Genomic DNA, 23,162 nt, shown 5'->3' with positions numbered 1-23,162 from the left:
TAATGAAAAAGAAGGAAAAATGAGAAAAAAATATGTTGAAATGGAAAAAGTTTGAGCAATTTATTGGGGGCAGCTAGATGTCTCAGTGGATAAAGAGCTTGGAGTCAGGAAAACCTAAGTTCAAATCCAGCCTCTGATACTTAATAGCCCTGTGAACCTGGTCAAAACACTTAACCTCTGTTTGCATTAATCCATTGGAAAAGGCAATGGCAAACCACCCTGTATCTTTGCCAAGAAAACCCCATGGACAGTGTGGTCCACAGGGTTACAAAGAGTCTGACAGACTGAATGACAACAAAGTCAACAGTCTTAAGATTCCAGTTAAAGGTGTAATCATGTCAGAGTCCTTTACTATATAGCCGACTAGTATTCTAATATTCTCTAATTAATGGACAGTGAGAGACAGTCTATCTTGGGTAATTGGGAATGAGAATGTAAAAAAATAAATTTTTTTTGGTATGGGAATTATAAGAGTATTAAGGCAGAGTGGTATACACTTTTCAAAACAAACCAAAAAACGTATACTGTAACCAGAATAATAAAAGACCCTAATAATTTAGAATTGTTTGTAGGTTGCAGTAAATACAAAATCATTCCTGTGTCTATTATTTGGATACCAGTATGACCCATCTTTTCAAAATTATGATAGCTTTCTTACAATTACCAATATAAGTCTTAGCTATCCAGGAAGGTTTTAATTTTCCTTTAGAAATTTTAAATACTATATAAGAAAGAAAGCATGGGAGGTCAGGGAGTAAGAATTGAAAGATATTCTACTCTTCTACCTTTAACTACATATATTCCATAGAAGGCGTTACTTAATTTACCATCTTCATTTATATGATGGACAAAATGGGGATATTATATTTCCACTTACATATTACATGAGAGAATTACAAGGATGATCTGTAAAATTATTCTGTTTCTTTGAATAGGTACCATTAAAATATTTTGTGTTTAGGATGCAGTTAAGACTGGCACAATAACAAAACATGATGCATTCCAAACTATAACTTTAACTACTTCTTTTATTAATAACTATCTCCTGAATATTTTAACTAGAGAAAAACAGATAATCCAGCAATTATCAGGAAGAGTAGCCAGCACTAAGAAAGTTGGAATTGAAAGATTCTTCCTGTAGTAGACCTGTGCTCTTGGGTCACAGTGGCTTCAAAAGTGATGTTTTCATCTGAATCCTTCCTTCTCTACTTTTTCTCCCATAAAGACACAAAGGAATATGCCTTCTGGAAAATCAGGAGACCACCAGAGTGGCTGGAAGTAGCTTTTTTGTGGGGAGCGGTTTCTATCCTGACACTTTAGCCTTCGCACACCTATATTCTGATCATTGTTTTTGGAGGAAAACTCAGAAATTGTTAAAGCCCAGGTGCCAAAATGGTATACAGTTTTTCAAAGGGCAGGTAGAGTACTGATGTACCTGATGTAGAAGATTTTTCAACAGAAATTAGTGGTCTTGGAGATTTTATCTCCTTAGAAATGAGTGATTTACAAGGATCAGGAATCCTGACTAGCTAAATTGCTTGTGCAGAAAAACATCTTTGAAGTGTTTGCAACATACAAACTAATGAAATATCAAATCTGCTTAAATAGAAATGGTATGCAATGTGTGATAGCCTTCCAGTTTTGTGACTTGTCACATCCAGTTTTAAATTTTACATTTTATTTGGTATATATTTAAGTGGGTTTTTTTTATTATTTATGCTCTTATTACACAAGTTTATCAAGTTTGAACAGTCAATGAAGTAAATGAAAAGGGTATTCTCTTAGCTTTAGTTTATGCTGAATGCTCACTATACTGCACTTGTTTGCTTGATTCTAATCTTATTCAGTAGCATTTCTCAGAAGAAAGGTACAAGTGGTGCTCTTAATAAGACGATAATTAACATCATTGTTTATGGGATAAAAGCTATATTTAATGTTGTTCCTTATATAACTGAGTCCTTAGTTTCCTTGAGAACCCCTGCTGATGTGCATGAGAATACTGACTAGCATAGTTTAATGGCTTGTATACATTCCACATAGACTGTTAGAAGAAGACTGAAGAAAGTGCATGATTCAGGAGCTGTAGAACCACCTCATTTCTTATGAAGCAGTGATGACGAATGGCCTTTTGGGGGTGAATAAGCTGAATGAGCCTTTTGTGCCTTTATTCCATCTTTTGCATCATGGATCAAATTCAGTAAATTGGTAGGCATTGTTGCCTCAACCACAGCCCTGGATAAATTTCCCTTCAGTTCTGGTTGTACATACATCACCAGTTTGGAGTGGCCAGGGTTCCTGCAAGCAAGGGAAGAAAAACAAAAGAATTCTTGGATTCATCTAATCTGTTTATTCTAAATATGCTTAAATAAATAGTCAAAGTTATTATTGCTATAATTTTTATTTACTTTGTAATTCTGTATTCGTTCAGGCATTTAAAAGGTTTGGTGATATTTTACTATGCACGAGTTAAAAAATGGGGAGAAGAGATCTAATGTCTGAAATTCTAGGGGATTTGCCAACATTTATGGAGCTCCAGAATGACTATATTAAGAATGCTAGAACAGACAAGGTATCTTTATTAATTGCTAGAGCTAATAATTACTTAGAGTTCTAAAGCTTTAGCTTCTTGACTAAAAAAGCTTCACATTCCTTGCTTAAAAGTACAAGTATGTACTTTTAACTTGGAAACTTAGCCATCTGTAGTGGTAGGTGTTTAGTCTAAAACCCCACCTTCTTATGTGGAAATGGTTTGGGGGACACAGAATTTAAAGAATTTTGCAGGGCTATGGGGGGTTAAGTGACTTGCCCAGGGTCACACAGCCAGTAAGTGTCAAGTGTCTGAGGTCAGATTTGAACTCAGGTACTCCTGAATCCAGGGCTGGTGCTTTATCCACTGTGCCATCTAGCTGCCCCAAGAACTATTTTTTAAGCATCCTTGCTTCCTTCCTATAGAATTTCTTACTATCTAGATACACTATATCCAGAGGAAGGCCCTAATTAATAATAAAATTATTTTCCATCCTGTCTATTTAGGCCAGGGAGGTCCCCCCTCTCTATGCAGTAGCAGCGAGGACTTATCTGGGTATGGGATGCTTAGGCTACATAAAATGATAGTACACAACTTTCTAGTAACAGCCTTTTTCCCTCCTCCTCCCCACCTTCCAACTATTGCAGAGCAGATTCTAGGCCACTTTCCCTGTGATGGAAAATTTGATAAGTTAATAATTCACAAATGTTTGTTCATTTAATCAGGAAGAGAGACCCATTGGGCAGGAAGGTAACAGTTGCTATTAATAGCCATAATGAGCCCCAACCTAAGATTGCCTACAAAGCAACATATAAATATAGTGAGGTTATATGAAATAGCCTTGTTTCCCATGCACAAACCAATGCTGCAAGCCATGTAGGTCTTGGGCACAGAGAAAGCTACCAAAGGGCCGACTGATGTTGGCCCTATGCCACCAGGTCAGCAACTGTTGATAAAACTTTCATTCTTATTCTTTCTGGGTATGCCAGAGTCAGAGGTCCAGGATACCTGACAATATTGCTTATCTAAACCAGTGATCCTTTCAATTGGTGTAGATAATCAACAGAGCTAAATTATAGCAGAAAATATATCAAGAAATGTGGTTTTCTAATTCAGTGTTATGTTGCTTTCCTTATAGTAAGTTGTCATTGAAAGATATTACCATAAATCCTTCACTGTAAGCAAGTTTACTGGCATTCCTTTTTCAAATTTGACAGTTGTTTTAGGACTTTTTAGTTTGCAGGAAAATGACAAGATTCTGGGCACTATAAAGTTAATGGTGAATAAATACAAAAGATTCATATCTAATGAGTAATTGAGCAGATTTTTTTCATATACAGGTATCTCTCACTAGAAAGAAATTAACTTTCTAGCATCTTCAGTTTCAGTAAATAATGAATTATATGAAATCTAATTTAAGAAAGTCTTCTGTAAAGCAGATTACATTGCCAGTGTCACTAGTATTGTACATAACTTTTTCTGTAACTAATTTGAAAACGGTGTAGTACTAGTAGTGTTTCTAAGTACCATAATTGGTTTTGATTGAGGTTTTGTTAAGTATATAATTTTTTTAAAAACTGCTGCATTTCTATGATGTTATTCTATCCAGGCAGGTCTGTATAAATTTGGACAAAACTGTGAAACAGGTCAAAGTTTTACCCTTTTCCAGGCACCCAGTTTCCTCATGTTGTCCTCTTACTTCCTAGGTCACTATCATACCTTACTCAGGCCTACTTTACCTGAGGATTGCTTTGATCCAGGGTCTGGCCCTCTCCCATTTCTCTTATCAAGCTCATCCATTAAATGCTTGCTTCTGCAGGGAGTTGCCCCCAGTTAGCTATTAGATGGAAGTGATTTGATAAATTCATTAATGGGAAGGTGTTAATTCTTCTTAAGACTTACTGCATTAACTATCCATGGCTATTTGCATTCTTTTTAAAACCAGGAACAATTATTTAATGGTACAAAGGAATGAATTTCTAATAGAGAAATGTAAAACATTAGTTGTGGGCTAGTAGGGTAATATTTTCCTGAATAGAAAACTTTGTAAGTAATTTTCTGGTCCTATTTATGCTTAAGAATGACTTAAACCTAGGAACCATTTTTTTTTCCCCAACAAAATGCATCTCCAATTTTATAATAGAAGTCAATGGGCAATATAGGATTTACTTAGCAGAATTTCCCAACAAATCTTACTAGAACGCATTTTTTTCTGTTTAGCAAGGAGTATCTGCATTTTATATTTTTAAAATTCAACAAGTTTTTTTTGTTTTTTTTAATGTGCATGTCAGTTACTTACTCTGGCAGTGGTGAACATACGTAGCCACAAGGATTGTTATAACCACGGATATAACTTGAAGTTGGAGGACACTGTGGATATTCCACACTAACAGCTAAGTAGTTTAAAAAAAAAAAAGGCATTTTAATGAAACCTTTTCCACAAACATGACAAATACATGATACAGCAATATATTCACTAAAGAAAATACATATGAAACAGCATTTAGTTTTACTTAATCTTTACCATCATTCATCTTTAGGGATATACATAGCTGTATACACTCTGGTCTCTCAGACTGTCTTTGATTTGATATTTCTAATGTTTTTTCTGTCCTTGGGGGTAAAATAAAAAAAAAAACAACCAACGTTAAATGTCATTAAGAATCTGAGTTTTGGGGCAGCTAGGTGGCACAGTGGATAGAGCACCGGCCCTGAAGTGAGGAGTTCAAATCCAGCCTCAGACACTTAACACTTACTAGCTGTGTGACCCTGGGCAAGTCACTTAACCCCAATTGCCTCATTAAAAAAAAAAAAAAAGAATCTGAGTTTATTTTATGTAAGATCCTTGAGGGTATCAAGTGTTGTTGGGGTTGTGGGTTTTGGTTTTTATTTGTTTTCGTTTTTGTCACTTCTGTATCCCTAGGAGCAAAGTTGGTTGAACAAGTGATATAAAGGTTTTTAGGTGATTCTTAGACAACCTAGTTGTTATATGAGAAAGAATTAATGAGTTTGGTCCATGCTGAACTCTTGATTTTGTCTAAAAATTATTTTCACATCCTAAACTGTAAACTGAACAGGGGCAGGAATGGTCTTATTTAAACTTTGTAAATCCTCTGGTGACTAACATAGTGGTCTGCACACACGTAGTAAATGTTTGCGGACTGAATCTTTACAGGTGTTTATTCTGTTGCTTTGGGCCTCCTACTGTTGTTGAACTAAGGCTGGGTTCTTTGTCTTAAATAGCTCAATAATAACTCAGAATTTCAGTCAAAATGTATCTATTCATTTGAAAAGAATCAGTCAATAGAAGATAGAACAAGGGTCAATAGGAGATAGAAAATCACAACAGCTTTGAAAATGTTAAATTATTCAAAAAGAAAAGATGATTGTAATATAGATCTGCAGACTCACGTACAAGCCATTTTTTTCCTGTTCTACTGTGTGTATGGAAATGTTCACCTAATTTGGTGTTGGTCAGGTTCAGAATTTTTTTAAAAATCTGTCTAACTAGTTTGATGTTATATAAGATTGAGGATGTTCTTTGTCAAGAGCTTTAAAATATATATATATATATATATATATATATATATATATATTTGGTTTAAATTTATACTAGCTGTGTGACCCTGGGCAAGACATTTAATTTCTGGGCCTCGGTATCCTCATTTGTAAAGTAAATGGGCTCCTCTAAGGTTCCTTCCAGTTCTCAACTTCTGGTGCTGATCTCTTGTTTTAATTCTTTCCCTTTGCTTATCCTGAAAGAAGATGTTTTATGTGATATATTCCATAAAGAAAAGGTTACCTATGATTGATTCCTTAATAAAAATAGCAGAGAAGGGAAAAAATTCTGGTACTATTTTAAGCTCCAGGCCAATTGGCTACTCCTAGATGTTGAAGTGATTATGATGGGAATTATGAATGAATGAATGAATGAATGGAAAAGCATTTATTACAACCTTACTGTGTGCTAAACACTTTGCTAAGCACTAAATGTTGAGGATGAAATAAGAAAAAAAAAAAAAGACAGCCCCTGCTGTTAAGCATTAGGCTACTTCCCTCTATTCTACTTCATATAAGAGAAATAAATAAACAAATAAATAAACAAAAACATTGTCATGTTCCTAGATATAGGTGGAAAGATAAAGGATATCTTTCTTCCAACAGACATGTTGAAAAGCCAAAAAGAGATAAATTACTGCTTTCTGAGCTTAAGTTTTTCCATATATAAAATTGAAAGGTAATACCAATGACTCCCACCTCACAGGGTAGTTGTGAAAAACAAATGAGATAAAAACATAAATGCTATACAAATGTAAGCTATTATATAAAAAGTTTTCTAGACATTAGGATTTGCTTTGATAATTTAAGCTGAAGGTCGAATTTTACTAGAAATTGTTACCAAAACTCAAATACCAGAGAGTAAATTTGTTTACATATTTAGAGTAACAGGCAGTTAACTCAAGAACAGACCACCATAGTCGTAAGTGCTTAAAAAAAACCCTCCAGCAGCGTAAAAAAATTAGAAATCATAAAACACTAAAGGGCAACTGTTATTCTAGAATAGTATGCTTTCCCAAAGGATTAATTGCAGACTTACTTAAAATACTGATTTCCCCCAATAGATTTAAAATAGGATCTAAATGGCAAAAATGTGATTTACACTCAAAATTTCAGATTCTATGTATTGTATCAAGCAAAGAGGTAATAAACATACTGTACCCTTCTCCCTTAACCTAGTGAAAGCCTCTCCATTCCTTCTTTTCCTTACATTGGAGAGCAAGTAAGCTCTGCCTTTCTGTTGCTATCATTTGGACCCAGTTGTACTAGAGGGCAAATGTGTGGCTGTACAATATGATGGGCCAAATTGACCAGATGACCTGGGGCTCATTTTTGCCAATTAAGAGTATGGACAGGGTACTTCAACTCTCATCTTCAGTTTCCTTAGCTATAAAGTGGAAATAATACACTATCCAATTCACAAGGTGGTTTTGAGGAAAAACAGTTTGAAAATCTTAAAGCACTATAAAATTATGAGGTAGTATTAGTGTTAAATGATGATGGGACTCATCATTCAATTATTGGGGGGGGGTTAAGAAATTTAATATATACAACATGTACATACCAAACACTTCCTAATTACAGTAGGACCAGCTTACAAAATAACCATTCTATGGAGGTGATCTGAGCTGTAGTGTTAGCAGACATAAGGATCCATGTCTTGGCTCTGGTGCATGTCTGTAGTTAGGCTTAGTAAATGTGAGAGGGAGGGGAGGGGAGGTGGGGGAGATATAGAAGGCTAAACCCCAACAGGGAGTGGTGAAATCCCATTCACAGGAAGGGAAATCATGAAAGCCTAATCTTAGAGTCTTTAGTCACTGGGCCTAATTTGCATCTAGGGATAAGCAGAAGAAATTTCTCCAACAGTAGAGCTAGCTGTGACAATATTACTAAGGATATTTGCAGTGAGATTTCCAAAAGATGGTAACCCTAAAGGGAGATAAATGAGGGAGGCTATCTCTTCTGGAATACTGAGTTTGGAAAACCACTAGTGTGTATGGTTTGACAGGAATGTTGAGTGCACAAAGAGGTGAAGACTGGAAAGGTAGCTTGAAGCCAGGAAAGTGAGGGTCCTTAAATGTCTGGCCAATGAGTTTGTATTTCATCCTAGAGACAATTGGGAAACTGCTGAAGTTTTACATTCAAGGGAGTGATAGTTAGATCCTTACCTTAGGAAGATTTTGAGCTGTATAAATGATGCATTAGAGGAGTAACTGGATGAAGGGAGACCAATAAGGCTATTTCAATAGTCTTATTTATTGATGCCATTAGGAAAATAAAAGCCAAAATGTATGAGAACATTATTCTTGGTAGAACAAATTAAAAAGAAAAAAAAACAATGACAATCTATACCATATGACAAAAATGTTTCAACTTACAACTGACAATCACTTTATCCCCTTCATAGTGTTTGATGTGTACTAAGTCAACAAAGTCTCTGGGGGAAATTGAGCCCATGGCAAAACTATTTGTAATGGTATGTAATATAAACGTGTCCTGTAACAAAAATAGATAAAAATCACAGCTGTTATTGTAAAAATTAATTTTTGTGTTCTCAAAATAACTTTATTCTACGAAGTTTTTCTTTGAAAGAAAAATATGGCTTGTAAATTGCTTAGGAAATTACCAGATCATATAGAGCACATCAAAGGGACCTTATTAGATCTATAGTTATAAATATACAGAACCTCATTCTTTTCCTACACATGGGAAGGCCTCTTGTGATTGAACCCTTCAACCCCACCCCACCCCCCAAAATAAGACATTTCCTTTTAAAAACTAAAAACTTCTCTACTCCTGTATTCTTTGCTTCAGGCATGTAGGCTTCTTGTTTCCCTGTCATCAGGATATTTTGTCATATGTCCCTAAAAGATAGCTCCAGGAAGAAAGATTAATGATTTGCATGGGTGCAGACTGGTTTCACTCTTACATATCCTGTTTTGGTAGAGAAAATAGACACTAGTAGGGGAGTAGAATAATTCTATTTCTTTCCCCCATGCAAAATTTGTTCAAGGTATCACTATGAGGGTGTGACTTTGATATTTTATTTATTTAGGACCACCGAAGTTAGCATTTTTATTCCGTAGATTGAAAGGAAAATTCTGCTTCAGATCCTACCTCACACCTACAAAGGAGTAACTAGTAGAAAAATCAATAGCAAAAAGGCAAAATGTCATTCCAAACCAAAGCAGTTATGTTTTTTAACCTCTTGCCTTCCTTTCCCCTTTTATATCCCAAGTATGTAGTTAAAAGTAATTTTAAGAAAGTAAATTTAAGTATAGTACTTTAAAGACTAAAGCCTGTGAATGTAGAGATTAAATCAATAGTGGGATTCCTTAAAGTGCTTATGAGTACTATGAACAAGAGAACCATAAATAAAAATTTGGGCTGTTTTTAATATGAAGGATGAGGGAATCTTCTTAAAATTTGGTATTAGACCTAGAGAATCCTGAGGGTCTAGGGAAATTAGGATATTTTGTTAGTGGTGGTAAGGAAGTACAGGGTATATCAGCAGGTTAACCTCTCTCTCTCTCTTCCTATATAGAGCTCTCAATAGTCGCATTATGATAGCAACCATGCCAAAATGAAATTTTTTGAGGCAGGTGAAATGTAGGGCATAGATGGTCAAGGAGGTGAAAAAATTGTTCTGGAAATAGTTTGCAAATAGTGTGAACAATTTGCTGGGCTTACAAAAATTTTATTTTACACAACCTACATTTAACAGTATTGTTCCTGTTTCCTATGGCTCCATCACAGGATTAAAAGATCATAGACATTTGCCTATAGGAATTACCATTGAGGCAAAATAATTTTAGAAGAGTAAGCTCAGTTTGTTTTCCTCTTAATGCCACAGGCAACTTTTACATCTTCTTTAATGAACAGTTAAAGGTATATGTATCTTCCTCTGAAGTTCAATGTCCTGTTTTTTCCATCTCTATGATCACACCTTGCCTGACTTTGTTATTGTCCTCCTATACCTCCATTTCCCTTTCACCTGATATATATACAAGAGAGAACTATTTTCTTTTGCTGTCATTTCTTACTCCATGCTATTTTCTCCATTTTCCCTTCTTTCTACTCAAACTTTTCCTTCTCTCTTTTTCTTCCTGTCTCTCCCTATTTTATTCCTTTTTTTCAGATTTCACTTTCCTTTTCTTATTACTCATAATAAATGTCTTTGTGTACCCACTGCTATCTGACAACACCATCTTTCGTGTACAATTGACCCACCATCAAGAGGAAACATGCTATGGGTTGTTTTGAAAGAAGTTGGGGGTAGATTTGCACTGGTATTCATTCTTCATTCTCCTTGCAAGATGGCTGGGCAAGGTCGAGGGTTAAGACAGTAACTAGGGAATGAAACAGCTAAATGACCCACTTAGAGATAGAATCTCTGACCTTGGTCTTATTAGCAACAGACTCTGTTGTTATTTAGTGATAGGGATCAAGAACTTATGTTACAAAAATAGGACTTTCAGTGTTTTTGATGTAGGAAAAAGTTAAATCAGTTTGAATGCTTTAAATAGTATTATGTGCACATAATGAAGTCAAGTTCAAGACAAAACCAAATCTCTTATAGCTTATCAGGCAATTGAAAGACTAAATATTTAAACTATACACTAAATGTTCTACATTAAACAAGGAATTACCGAATCAATCCTGTGTAATATTCTGTATGTATGTAATGATCTATCCCACTTGCTTCTGTGTTCAGGAAGGTACATAAACTGAATGAGTTTAGCTGGAGTCTCTGGTATTATTCCTTCTGCCCGGTATCTATAGTTGGTAAAGAAAAGAACACCTAAAAGTTAACAAGCTGTGGTTTAAGCTATGGAATCAACTTTATCAAATTTCAAAAGCAGCAGTTGGTTTGTCATAGTAGCTGACCATAAAACAATGAAAAGGTGTAGATGTTACAAATAAGTTTAGCAAACTGATATACAATTAAAGGCTACTTTATTTTAGTTTGCTTTATAAAAATGTTAATTATTTTAAAGTACATTATCTATGCAATTCCTATATTGACCAATAACGAATGTCTACAGCTACCTTTTTGAAAGGAATGTTTTCACTTTGGATTGGGTGGTTTATCTGTATGGAGAGAGCTCCCAAATCAATGAGATCACAGATTCATTTTAATTTAAATCCAGTTTCACTTTACCAAAGATATAACAAAATTGTTCAAGTCCACTTTTAATCATATTATTCTTCTCAAGACATAAATTAGTGGAAGATTCATGTTGGTACACAGTATAGTGTATGGCCCTAATTCTTTTTTGTTTGTTTGTTTCTTTTTTGGCCCTAAATCTTAAAGGATACAATGTGTTTTAAGTGGAAAAATCATTTGTACTAAATGAGAAACCTGAATTTTAGTCCAAGTTCTAGGACAGGGTTACTAGCTAATATGGAGGCTCCAGTTACCCATTTATAAAATAAGGGTGTTCTAAGGAAACTATGATCTTGATTATTACAAACTAGAGATCCTTAGAAAAAAGTCTGACATTGACCAAGTTGTATTAACTCATTTATTGGAAATTTCAGTGCATCTGGGGAGGAGAATGTAGAAAAAGGGTTTTTTTAAGTGAGATAATATTGTTTCCTGAAATTGTTTCCTCAAACAGTGGTACCATGGTGTGGTAGAAAGTCTGAACTTGGCAGTTCAAATCATGGTTCTTCCTAGCTAGTAGTATAAATCATTTAATTTCTCAGGCTCAGTTTATTCAGCTGAAAAATAGGAAGAGTGATACTTTGATTCACCACCTCATAGGCTTGTTTCAGTGACTGAATTAGGTACATTCAGTCATTTGTATTCATCATCAAGAAACTAGCTGTTCCCAAACTGATACCTTGTTTAAAGTTTTCCTCTCTGTCCAAGCAATTTAACCAATAGCTCATCCTAGTGAATCTTCAACTTTACTGTTCGCATCCAGTGTAAAAGTTGGATGGTCCATGTATTGTCTGGCATTCTTGTTACATGGCTCACTTCAAATTGCCTCCAGTATTTGAGAGGCCACATGGTATAGTGAAAAGAATACTGGATTGGAGTTTGAAGATTCATTCAATTTTCTTTTCTGCCGTTTACTAGTCATGTGATCTTGGTTAAGTAACTTCTTTGGGTCTTTTTTTTAATCTGAAAAATGGGAATAATGTTTTCACTACTTCATAGATTTTTGTGTGTGTGTGAAGTACTTTGGAAAGCATTATGTAAGTATGAGCCATTATCACATCTGAAGCAGCTAGATGGCACAGTGGATAGAGTGATAGACCTAGAGTCAAGAAGACCTGAGTTCAAATCTAGTCTCAGACATTTACTAGCTGTGTGATCTTGGAAAAATCACTTAACCTGTTTGCTTGTTTCCTCAACTGTAAAATGGGTATAACAGCACCTACCTCCCAGGGTTGATATGAGGATCAAGATGATATTTGTAAAGTGCTTAGCACAGGGCCTGGCACATAGTAGGTACTCTATAAGTGTATATTCCCTTTCCCTGTTCCCCCTTTCCCTTGGCTATGAATGCAAATATTCATTTACCCTGTGATTACAGAGGAAGATTCTGCACTTGGTTCTTTTCATTGTAGGCTGGTTGATGGTAAGTTTATGATTTTTGTACTTTATTCTAGGTTAACATTCAATTTGTAGCTTATTTTGAGCAGCACTACAGAATGGAACACTTCATGGGCAACACTGTAAGGTTTTGGCCAAAACTAATATAGCTGACTTTGCCTCTTTTGGTCTATGCTGTCCATGCTCTTAATGCTTGTGTCTGAGTTAGGTAGATTGCAGTACTTTCTCAAACCTCAAGTTACCCACTATGTCCTGTGACCAATGTGCATTGTATAGCCAAATGTATTTTATCAAGGGTCATCTCTAGGCCAATCAGCCTCCACAAGTCACTGTAGTTGCTGAGGCTTTTGTGGAGCATAAGGATGGCATGTACCACAAAACAATCATGCTCAAAAGGCAAACAGAAGTGTTTTCATTGATCCTGATTCTGTTTTCAAGTCAAGATGATAGAACATTTTCAAGCTAGCAGCAAATAGTTTCAAAGACATTGCAACTCATTGCCAAATTCCTTTGTGAATCAACATTCACTTTGACTTGCCATATGTCTGCAAACAGTTTGAATTCTGTTGAGAATTCAGCACTAATCTTCTCAAGGATTTCAACATAAACTGTGTTTGTTTGAGTATTATATGTCAGACTCCATACTACTATTGTTTCCACCAAGTCATACAGCCTTTTACAATCCGTGCTTGCATAGCATGGAGGAAGTCAGTATTTTGCATTTTTCCTTAAGTTGTATCTGCAGTCAAAGGTTAAAAACCAATATGAATTGGCATCTAAAATTGGTGAAGTTCTTTCCAGAGCAGGAAACATGCACATTTACAAAAAAAGTGAAAGGATAGCACTTGTCAACATAGCATAGTTAGGAGAAAGATTGCTGGATTTGAAGTCTAAGCACTCAACACTGAAATCTTCCTGTTGCTGTGGTCTTGTGCAAACTATTTAACATCTCTAGGCCTCAGTATCTTGATCAGTAAGATAGGGGTTTGACTAAATGATGTCAATATTCCCCTCTAGCTCTAAATATAAGTTCTTGTGAATTTTTATGGATAACCTTTGTTCAAAAGTGAAAAAAATTCTTCACATTTTCCAGGCCTGAAGAACCTGACCACCTAATAGCATAACATCTGAACTTTGCACCAGAGTGTCTCCTAAGATGTACTTTTACCAATTTAAAGGTCCTCAGGACAAGGCTTGTCATTTCCAGAGCATTTACAAATTATGTCTACTTAAGTGTTGCTACTACTTCATCCTACCCGGCATGCAGAATGTCTTCTTAGTCAACATGGTATTTGATGTCTTACAGGAATGGGAGAAGTGTAAAGACAGCTGTAAAATTATTTGCAGGCAATGTTCATTTCTTGGCAATATGTGGAATGCTTACTATTTTGGCCCTTTACTATGAATAATAAGTCTGTTTCAGCTGATGAGTCTTTTCTACCTTCTTCAGACTTTTTTTTGAGATGATGTTTTCTGAATTTTTCATAACACTTAAATAGTCTTAACCTGATTTCTTACCACAGCCTTTTGTAATTTCTCCTAACCTTTATTTGCCTCAAAGCACTTTTTTCTCCTTCTGTTTTCTTTTAATTTTGAAAATGTTTTTGATGCTTTCATTTTTTACATACAATTACTTCACAATAAACTTCCCTGTCAAAAGGCAACAGTTAAGCTTTATAGCAAATATAACACTATGTTCCTGTGGACCACCACCTATCTTACTAAGAAGGAAGTATGTTTCATCATCAGCTCTTTAAATGCTAATTGGGAATCTAATTTCTTTTTTAGGAGGCTGGCTGTCTGCATTTCTCCCAGCCTAGAAGTCCAGTAGACATTCGCTACTGATAAGCCAGGGAGTTTTGACCTGTTCTATTTTCAAGAGGGGCCAGTTCACCCATCCTTAGTTGGTCAGGAGGCTTACCATATTTATTCCATATGATACAGTCAACCGATTAGTTTAGCCTTCTGCAGGTCAGAACTTCCAAGCTCAAGAGATCTACTAGCCAGCTCTAGTTTTCCCCATTATCAGGGATTAAGGGAGTAAACCATCATGCCTGGCTATATCTAGTTTCTGTTGCCTTTTAGTATGCTGTTCATTTACATTATTGTGGTCATTGTATGTGTTGTCTACCTTGTTTTTTTTCACTTGGTTCTATATCAGTTCAAATAAATCTTCTGTTTTCTTCGAAATAATTCATATTTGTTGTTTCTTATGGCATAATGCTATCCAATTATGTTCACATTTCACAATTTGTTCAGCCATTTCATAATCTAGGGGGCATTTAATTTTCGGTTTTTTGCTACTACAAAAATTGCTGCTCTAAATATCCTGATATGTATGGTAACTTTCAGTTATTAACCTCCTTCAGGTATATATGTATGCAAAAATTGATGGGTCAAAATATACAATTTAGTACCTTTTCTCAAATCTAGATTGTTTTTTAGATCCAAAACTGATTTTTATCCTTTATCATCATTATTAATTTGAGGGTTGTGGGGATAATACCTGAAAGTTCTTTTCATTTATATTTTGCTCAAGAATAGGTCATTTGATGCATTTTTTTTTTGTGGGGCAATTGGGGTTAAGTGACTTGCCCAGGGTCACACAGCTAGTAAGTGTTAAGTGTCTGAGGCCGGATTTGAACTCAGGTACTCCTGAATCCAGGGCCGGTGCTCTATCCACTGCGCCATCTAGCTGCCCCCATTTGATGCATTTTCATATAGTTTATTACATTTCTTCTTTTGAAAGCTGTAAGAGCTCCTAATCTCATGTTTGTTTAAATCCCTTTTCTTAAATCCCAAACATTTATCAGAGATGTTTCATGTAAAGATTTTTCTTGGATAAGTTTCCTGTCTTCTAGCTATATTGATTTAGTTTTTGAAAAGGTTTTTAAACTTTACATAATCAAAAATTTCTCTTTTGTGATATCCACTACCCATTGATTAACTATGAATTCTACCCATAATCATAATTATACATGGTACTACCATTCCTCTGCTGCTCTTTTTCCCTCACTTCCCTTCCCTCTCTTCCAGCCTGCCTGCCTTGTCATGTAATCTTTTTCTTTTTTCATGCTTATCAATTTGGGGTTTATTGTGGTATGTAGTATGAAATGCCAGGTTCAACCTACTTTCTGCCAAACTGCTTTATAGTGTTCCCAGCAGTTTTTGCTGAATAAGGAATCCCCCCCCACCCCTAAGTAATGTAAGTTCTTGGATTTTCAAACACCAAGCTAATATACTTGCCTCTACTTCTTATTCAGTTTGTTCCATTGATCTAATTTTCTGTTTAACTGATATAAAATAGTTTTGATGATTATTACTCTTTATTTTGAGATATAATGATGATAGTTATTCCCCCTTTGTTACTATTTTTCCTATTATTGACCTTGAAATTCTTGAGTTTTTTGCCCCTCCCAATGAATGTTGTTTTTTCTCTAGTTCTGTAAAGTTATCCTTTTGTAGCATTAAAACCATCAATTAACTTAGATAGGATCACAACTAGCTCTACAATTGTCTATTTTTATTTTTATAGTGCATTTTGTAGCTATTGTGAGTAAAATTACTCTTCCCAAGTCATCCTCATATGTTCCTTCCTAATATTCAAATAGGTTGAGTGTAGAAGCTGGAGTATAACCTGAGCTCAGGAGTTTTGAGCTAAAATTGGCTAAGTTGATTAGGTGTCCACACTGTCTGGCATCACTATTGTGAGCTCCTAGGCACAGGGACCAGTAGGTTGGCCATGAGGGAGTGAATCAGCCCAGGTTGGAAATGGAGGTCAAAGCTCTCCTAACAATTAGTAGTAGAATAAGAACTGAGTAGCCACTGCACTTCCATACTGGGTGCAATAGAGACACCCAGGCTTAAATATGTGTTCAATTATATATACTTATACATTAATTTATAATACAGTAAGCATATGTATATAAACTTATAATATATAACGTGTTTATATCTAGATAGTAGATATACACACACACAAATAGGCAGATGATTTTTGTGGATATGTCTATATTTTCATCTTACCCATTTTAATAGAAGCTATTATCTTGATTAATTTTAATTGACTTGAAAGGATTTTTTAAAAGTAAAGCTACACCTCCAAATAGAAATGATTTTGTCCTCTCTTTGCATTTGTATTTTCTTTAAATATTTTAACTAGAATTTCTAGTAAAGTATTAAAAATATGGGAGAAAATGGGTATCTTTACTTTGTCACTGATCTTAGTAGGAAAATTAATGTTCCTCTCTTGCAGATAACGCTAGATCTTGGTTTTATATATATATTTAACATGAACAAAAGATACTTTTTAGTGTCTTTAACATGAGTCCTACATTTTTAATACATGCACATATTAATATAATCATGACAATTTTATATTTTTATCTATGTGATTTGTAATATATGTATAGATACATAGTTTTACTAATGTTGAACTAATGTTGTAGCCTTGTATACATTCAAGGCAGTCATAGTAAGTACATTTTTGATAGATTGCCAATATCTATTTGAGTAGATATCTAAATTATAAGAAACAGTAAGTTCCCCTGTCCTTTTTCTCTGAGGTATTTCTTTGTTATTTGACACTTATACCCTTAATTTTATTCTCTCATTGACCCTTTAAGGAGATAGAACAATATGGTTTTAACCTGTGCAAAAGAAACATCTTGGGGTAGAACCTTCAAGATTCTTTTTGCCCTACCAAATCAAATGTTTGTTTTGTTATGGTATAATAATTAAAAAAAACAATTAGCATAGTAGGATATTACCTGCTCTACTTTTTTTTTTTACTTGAGGGTTTTCTTGTCTTTATTCTTTTTTTAATTTAATTTTTTAAATTAATAAAGTATTTTATTTTTTTCCCGTTACATGTAAAGATAGTTCTCAACTTTTGTTTATACAAGCTTTCCAATTTCAGATTTTTCTCCCTCCCCTCCCTCCCCCCTCCCCTAGACAACCTACTCTACTTTTATTCATTAGCCAGTGATCTGTTGTAAAGATGTGTTCTTTTCTAAAGAATCATCTTACACGCTTATAGATTTAGAGCTGGAAGAATCCTGAGAAGTCACTTAAGCTAATGCCCTTGCTTTATAAAGAAGATAGAAATTCTCCTTATTTTATAAATAGGAAGCCCATAGAGTGTAATGAACTGTCCAAGACACTGATACTCCAGATGTTCATACCACTTTATCTTGCTGTTTCTGCAAGAGCCTGCTTGCTTTCTTTTAAAAAATATGTATTCTTCAGTGATATTCTTGATGCATCCATAAAGCATTCTTATGATTGAGATGAAAACTTAGGCAGATGGATGTGTAGTTACTGTCTTCTTGATCAACTTTTTTTTGTTGATCAACTTTTTAAATTTTGGTAATAATATGATCTATGGTCCTTTCTATCCTTTTTGAAATTCTGAAAATTGATTTCTAAGTGCCTTCAAAAATTGTGCGGCCTACAATAGAGATTTCCTCTGTTTGATGCATTTGGCCAGATCTCAACAATGTATCAATGATTTCTTCTTAAGTGCTAATTCTACCTCCTAAAATGAGTCAGCTCATACTGACCCGTTAGAAGCTATATAGAGTAGGTAAACTGCCATTGATGATGAACATAAATCACTTTATAAATGCAGGAAGATCGTAGTTCTGGAATGGAAGGGGCCTCAGAGGCCAGAGAGTCAACCATCATTTTACAGATGAGGAAACTGAGGCCCACAATAAGGTCATGTGAATTCCCCAAGATTTCACAAGTAGTAAATTTCAGAGAGAGGTTTTGAACCCAGATCATATGACTCCAGAGCCAATGATATTTCCAGTTCCATTTCATACATCTGTATTCTTTTTACTTTCAGCTTAAACAATCAATACTTGCAGGATGATCTGGTTTCTACAATCTCATTTTCTTTTTCATTGGTTTTAATTCTTTTGTGAAGTGATACTTCTGTAATCCCTTTTTTGTAATATTTTGCCATTGAGCTTGTATTCTAAACCTGTGTTGCCCTTGCCTGCCTTGTTTCTCCACTTGGCAAGGATATCGAATGCTTATCTGGGCTTTCTGGGCTTATCTGGGCTTTCTGGGCTCTTTTGGCCTATTTTTGGTGACTAGTTTATACCAGTTAAACTTCCATAAAGTATAGCAACAAAGCTTTGTAAAATGGAAAACTGATAAAGTTAAAACCAGCCTATTAAGATAGTATTGCTGTTATTGAATAGTGTTTCCGTATCTTCATTATTTGAATTTGCTATGAATTTGGGGATTTGTTCCAATGAGTCAATGATCTAACTGGCACAGGCACCTGATTCTGAAATGACTACCATGTCAGAAACCATTTATTTCCAATTTAAGGACCACAACGCTCAGAACTTTCTGGTTCTCTTTTTGAAAGACACATTCACAACACAAAGATGCGAGGCTTTTGAGTAATCAGTTAGTCTTTGGCCAGTCATGTCCTTTCTTCATCTAGATCCATATATTCCTATATTTTCTTTTTTAATCATCCTCCCCAGTACCTACTTTTGCAGGAGAAATACCAAGATATATGTTATCTTGATTTAGAAGATTCGATAAGTTCCTCATAGAATTTTTTTCACTTCATACTTTGTATCCATATTTGGTCTATAAGCTACAGTAATAATGGTGGTCCTCTTGCCTACATATACCATTAACACTGTAAGGTGAAATGATCGTATATCCAATGATATGATGTTTCCTGTTGCTCTTGAGTGAACAGGGAAACCAATTCTACCAACTCCTCCATCTGCCTCCCCAAGGAGAATCTGTGAGCTATCCTATTTAGCTGCAGCTTTTTTGTCTTCTGGTTGAATTTATAACTAAAATTATAATTATGGCTGAGATTGTTCTTCCAATAGTGTATCAGCTCAGTCACTGGGCAGAGAATTCAGTTTAGAGTACCAGCAATTAAGTTAATTTTTATAGATAGTCTAAAGCTGATTCTCAGAGGTGTGGTGACCCATGAAATTAACATATTATAAATAAAATGCTTTGAAACCATTAACTGTTATATAAGTATAAATTATTGTTATTAATAAGTTTAAAGTAAACATTCTTTTAGATTTAAGATAAAAATCAAATGTTTTTGTTTTTGTTTTCTAAAAAAACCAGTCATGTTTTTAAAACTTCTGTTCATATGTATATTTGCTGATAAGACTTTGTGCACAAAGGATTCCATAGGACATATGCAGGAAAAGAGCACCAGACTTGAATCAGAAATCCTGGGTTTGAATCTCTATTCCTACTGGGTGACGCTGAGCAAGGTGGTTACTTAACTGTTATGAACCTCAGGCTTCTCATTAATAAAATGGAAATGATAATGCTAGTACTATTTACCTCAAAAATTTGTTGTGAGGAAATCATTTTGTAAAATAGTATTTATAAAAGTCAGGGATGAGGAGGAGGAGGAGGAGGAGGAGGAGGAGGAAATTCTTTAGCAAAAAATCTACAATCTTGTGGATAAAGACATCGCCCAATCTTAGGCTAACATTCTCTTGCCTTGACTTTCTCCATTTGCAAATAGGACTCATTGTTAAGCACTTAGTAAATATTAAGAGCTATGAATACTAACAACTGGATTGCAAAGGCTGCAAGATCAATTGTTGAACAGTTCTAAAGGAACTTGTATATAAATATATACACATATATATATAAACACATGCACACATATATGCAAGTATATACATATATACACGTGTGTATATATATGTATATATATATGTATATGTATATATAAATAAATAAAATTCTCACATGTTAATCTTAGTGTTGTTCTCTGAACCAATACCTCTTTACATGACTTGCCCTGGAAACACAAGTATTCGGTATCAGAGGTAGGATTTGAATTCAGGTCTTCTGCTTCCAGAGCCAATCCTCTTTCCTACTGTGTTACTAAATTCGAGGCCAAGTTCATTGTCCATCTGCAGCTCTCATCCAAGGTTTATATGGACCCATTCAGAAGGCTGACTATCCAGCTATAAGTTTTAGTGTGGGCAATAGCTGTTTTCACCCACTTTGGAAAATGATTACTTTTGTAATGCTGTAGATTTCAAGGAAGGCTTCAGAGTTCCATGAAAGCTGTACAGTTACTTAAGAGTATATATTAGACCTGGACATCTGACTTGAAAGTAAGGCATCTGAATGCCTAGGTGTAGAGGACTCATATCTGCCCTTATTAGTAAATAATTTCCCTCCTCTTGACTATAAGAAACATTCTTCTGATGCAAATAATTGGTAGAATATCCAATGTGAATTGAGCCTTTGGGTTATTCATAAGCAGTGTTTGAGACGACAGAGTGGGTGGGGAAGCACATAAACTGATTAATATCTGAGATTGGCATGTAGAGACTGGCAAAATCCACTAGATCTTGGATCTCTGGGCCTGAATGCATGATATGTTTCACTGCTGATCCCCAGTGCATTTGGGGGGACTGCAATGATGAAGTCCAGCAGATGTGATAACTGAGTGTTACAGTGAAGAAGATCGCTAGGATGGTGCTTATAGACCCAGAATATGAGTATTAACATAGGTCCCTGTTAATAAAATGCATTGAGAATAGGAAACTCTTTTCTTTTTTGATTATATTTAGGGCATCTTCTGTCACTGGGGGATATGTAAGATAAGCACATGATCTCCTTGAAAGTGCTAAGAATCACACTGATGCCAGATTAATCTTTCTAAAATACTATTTTGTATTCACCAACTCCCTATTCAAAAACCTCTAATGACTTCCTATTGCCAAGGGATAAAGTAGAAACTCCATATCCTGCCATAAGTGTCCTCTATCTAATCTGGTCCTTTCCTTCTACTTATATCCCTTTCAACAATATACAAACCCTGCAAAACCCTTTCAAACCCTACACTGTAGTTAAGCTCATTATCCATTAAACAAGCCATGCTCATTCTTGCCTATTTTTGCTCACATAGTTCCTCTCCTTGCAGTGCCTTCCTCCTCTACTCAGCTCAGCACAGGAAGTAGCTTAATGATCATCTGGTTCAACTCCCTCATTTTACAGATAAGAAAACTAAGGTCTAGGAAAGATGAGTACAATATTTCCTTTACAAAACTTAATTTTATACACTTATTATTGTTAAGTTACACCCTTTTTACCGAGCCTCGAGTCAAGTTTAAACTCAGTATAGCTTTCACAAATCAGTCTGGTCTGTATATAGGAAGTTCTTATTCTTCTGAACTTTTATAGTTCTTACCTGTTATTACTACATATTTGGCCTTTGATATATGCTAACTTAGACTGTTATCTTAAGTATTTGTAATGTTTCTCCAGATAAACTTTAAGCTATTTCCAGGCAGGAAGTCTTATTCCTTTGTTTGCATCCCCAGTCTTCAGTATGTAGTTTGTGGTAAGTTCTTGATGGTACAGATGATGACGATGATTCCAAATATCTTAGTTGTTTCAACATCTCTCCTCTTTAAAAAACTATATAGCAGCTATTTAGAATGACCTTTAATGCCTTCTATGATTTGGCCCCAACCTGACCTCCCATAATTTTTATCTACCACTGTTTTTATACATACCTCAACCTTGGCTAATGTGGATCAACATTCTTTGTTTTCAAAAAAGCTATATGCTTTCATTCCCATGTGACTTTGCTTATATTGTTTACCAAATTTAAAATATCACTTAATTCCTCATACCTATCCAAACTACCTATCCTTCAAGTTCCAGGTAAAATACTACCTCTAAGAGATGTTGTGGCTCTCTGAAATTCCACAATACTTTATCTGTATTTTCCTTACAGCACTTATAGTCTGCCTTGTTTATTATTTGTATACTTTTTATGTACCCCTCTAGATTATAAGCCACACAAAATCCTAAACAACCCTAGTTGAATAAGGCAACTATATCTTATTAATCTCCCTATCTCTCTCAGTGTCTATATCTTTCATAAAGAATGCATCTGGGGCAGCTAGATGGTGCAGTGGATAGAGCACTGGTCCTGGATTTAGGAGGACCTGAGTTCAAATCCGGCCTCAGACACTTTACACACTTACTAGCTGTGTGACCCTGGGCAAGTCACTTAACCCCAGTTGCCTCACCAAAAAAAAAAAAAAAAAAAGGAATGCATCCAACAGACATTTGTTGAATGAATAAAAAATAATTTTGCTTTGAGAGTCTTTTGAGGATGTCATTATGTAGGTCCCATCATTAAAATAACTGAAGGGTATTAATAGAAGTATAGATTCAATGGGGTACTGGTACTTGCACATAAGAAGCTGTAGTTCTGTGACTGGCCACATCAATTCTGACACGATTCCAAATTCCCTATATCAATGACTATTTTGTACCTGCACCTCAGCTGGCATTCTTGATTATCCCTTTGATCAGAAACCCAATCTTGGCCCCTTCCCCTTCCTTGGATATATTCCAACTGTAAAGACTCAGCTTTCATCTAAATCTTGCCTCACTGAGAATCGTCCATTCTGAGACCTGCAATTGCTGTCAACCCATGACCCTCCCTTATACAGAGCTAACATTTTGTTT

The 23,162-nt window shown here is 35.1% G+C and overlaps 2 protein-coding genes across 11 annotated transcripts in view; one reads left to right on the top strand and one right to left on the bottom strand.

The window, feature by feature from the left end:
- POLI (DNA polymerase iota) overlaps positions 1–23,162 on the top strand; it is a 114,105-nt gene that overhangs the window by 37,053 nt on the left and 53,890 nt on the right. The gene's annotated exons all lie outside the window — the stretch shown is intronic.
- The window catches only part of STARD6 (StAR related lipid transfer domain containing 6), a 38,944-nt gene continuing 17,568 nt past the window's right edge, over positions 1,787–23,162 (bottom strand). For all 4 annotated transcript variants that reach the window (XM_043978767.1, XM_043978766.1, XM_043978765.1 and 1 more), the window contains 4 exons: positions 10,735–10,861; positions 8,464–8,581; positions 4,827–4,920; positions 1,787–2,295 (listed from right to left, as the gene is read on the bottom strand). In XM_043978767.1, the coding sequence (XP_043834702.1) occupies positions 2,094–2,295; positions 4,827–4,920; positions 8,464–8,581; positions 10,735–10,861 (541 nt within the window). In that variant the 3' untranslated portion in view covers positions 1,787–2,093. The remainder of the gene's footprint in view (positions 2,296–4,826; positions 4,921–8,463; positions 8,582–10,734; positions 10,862–23,162) is intronic.

The sequence above is a fragment of the Dromiciops gliroides genome, chromosome 1, assembly GCF_019393635.1.
Source record: "Dromiciops gliroides isolate mDroGli1 chromosome 1, mDroGli1.pri, whole genome shotgun sequence".
Taxonomy (NCBI): domain Eukaryota; kingdom Metazoa; phylum Chordata; class Mammalia; order Microbiotheria; family Microbiotheriidae; genus Dromiciops; species Dromiciops gliroides.
This window is presented reverse-complemented; position numbering and strand designations above follow the sequence as displayed.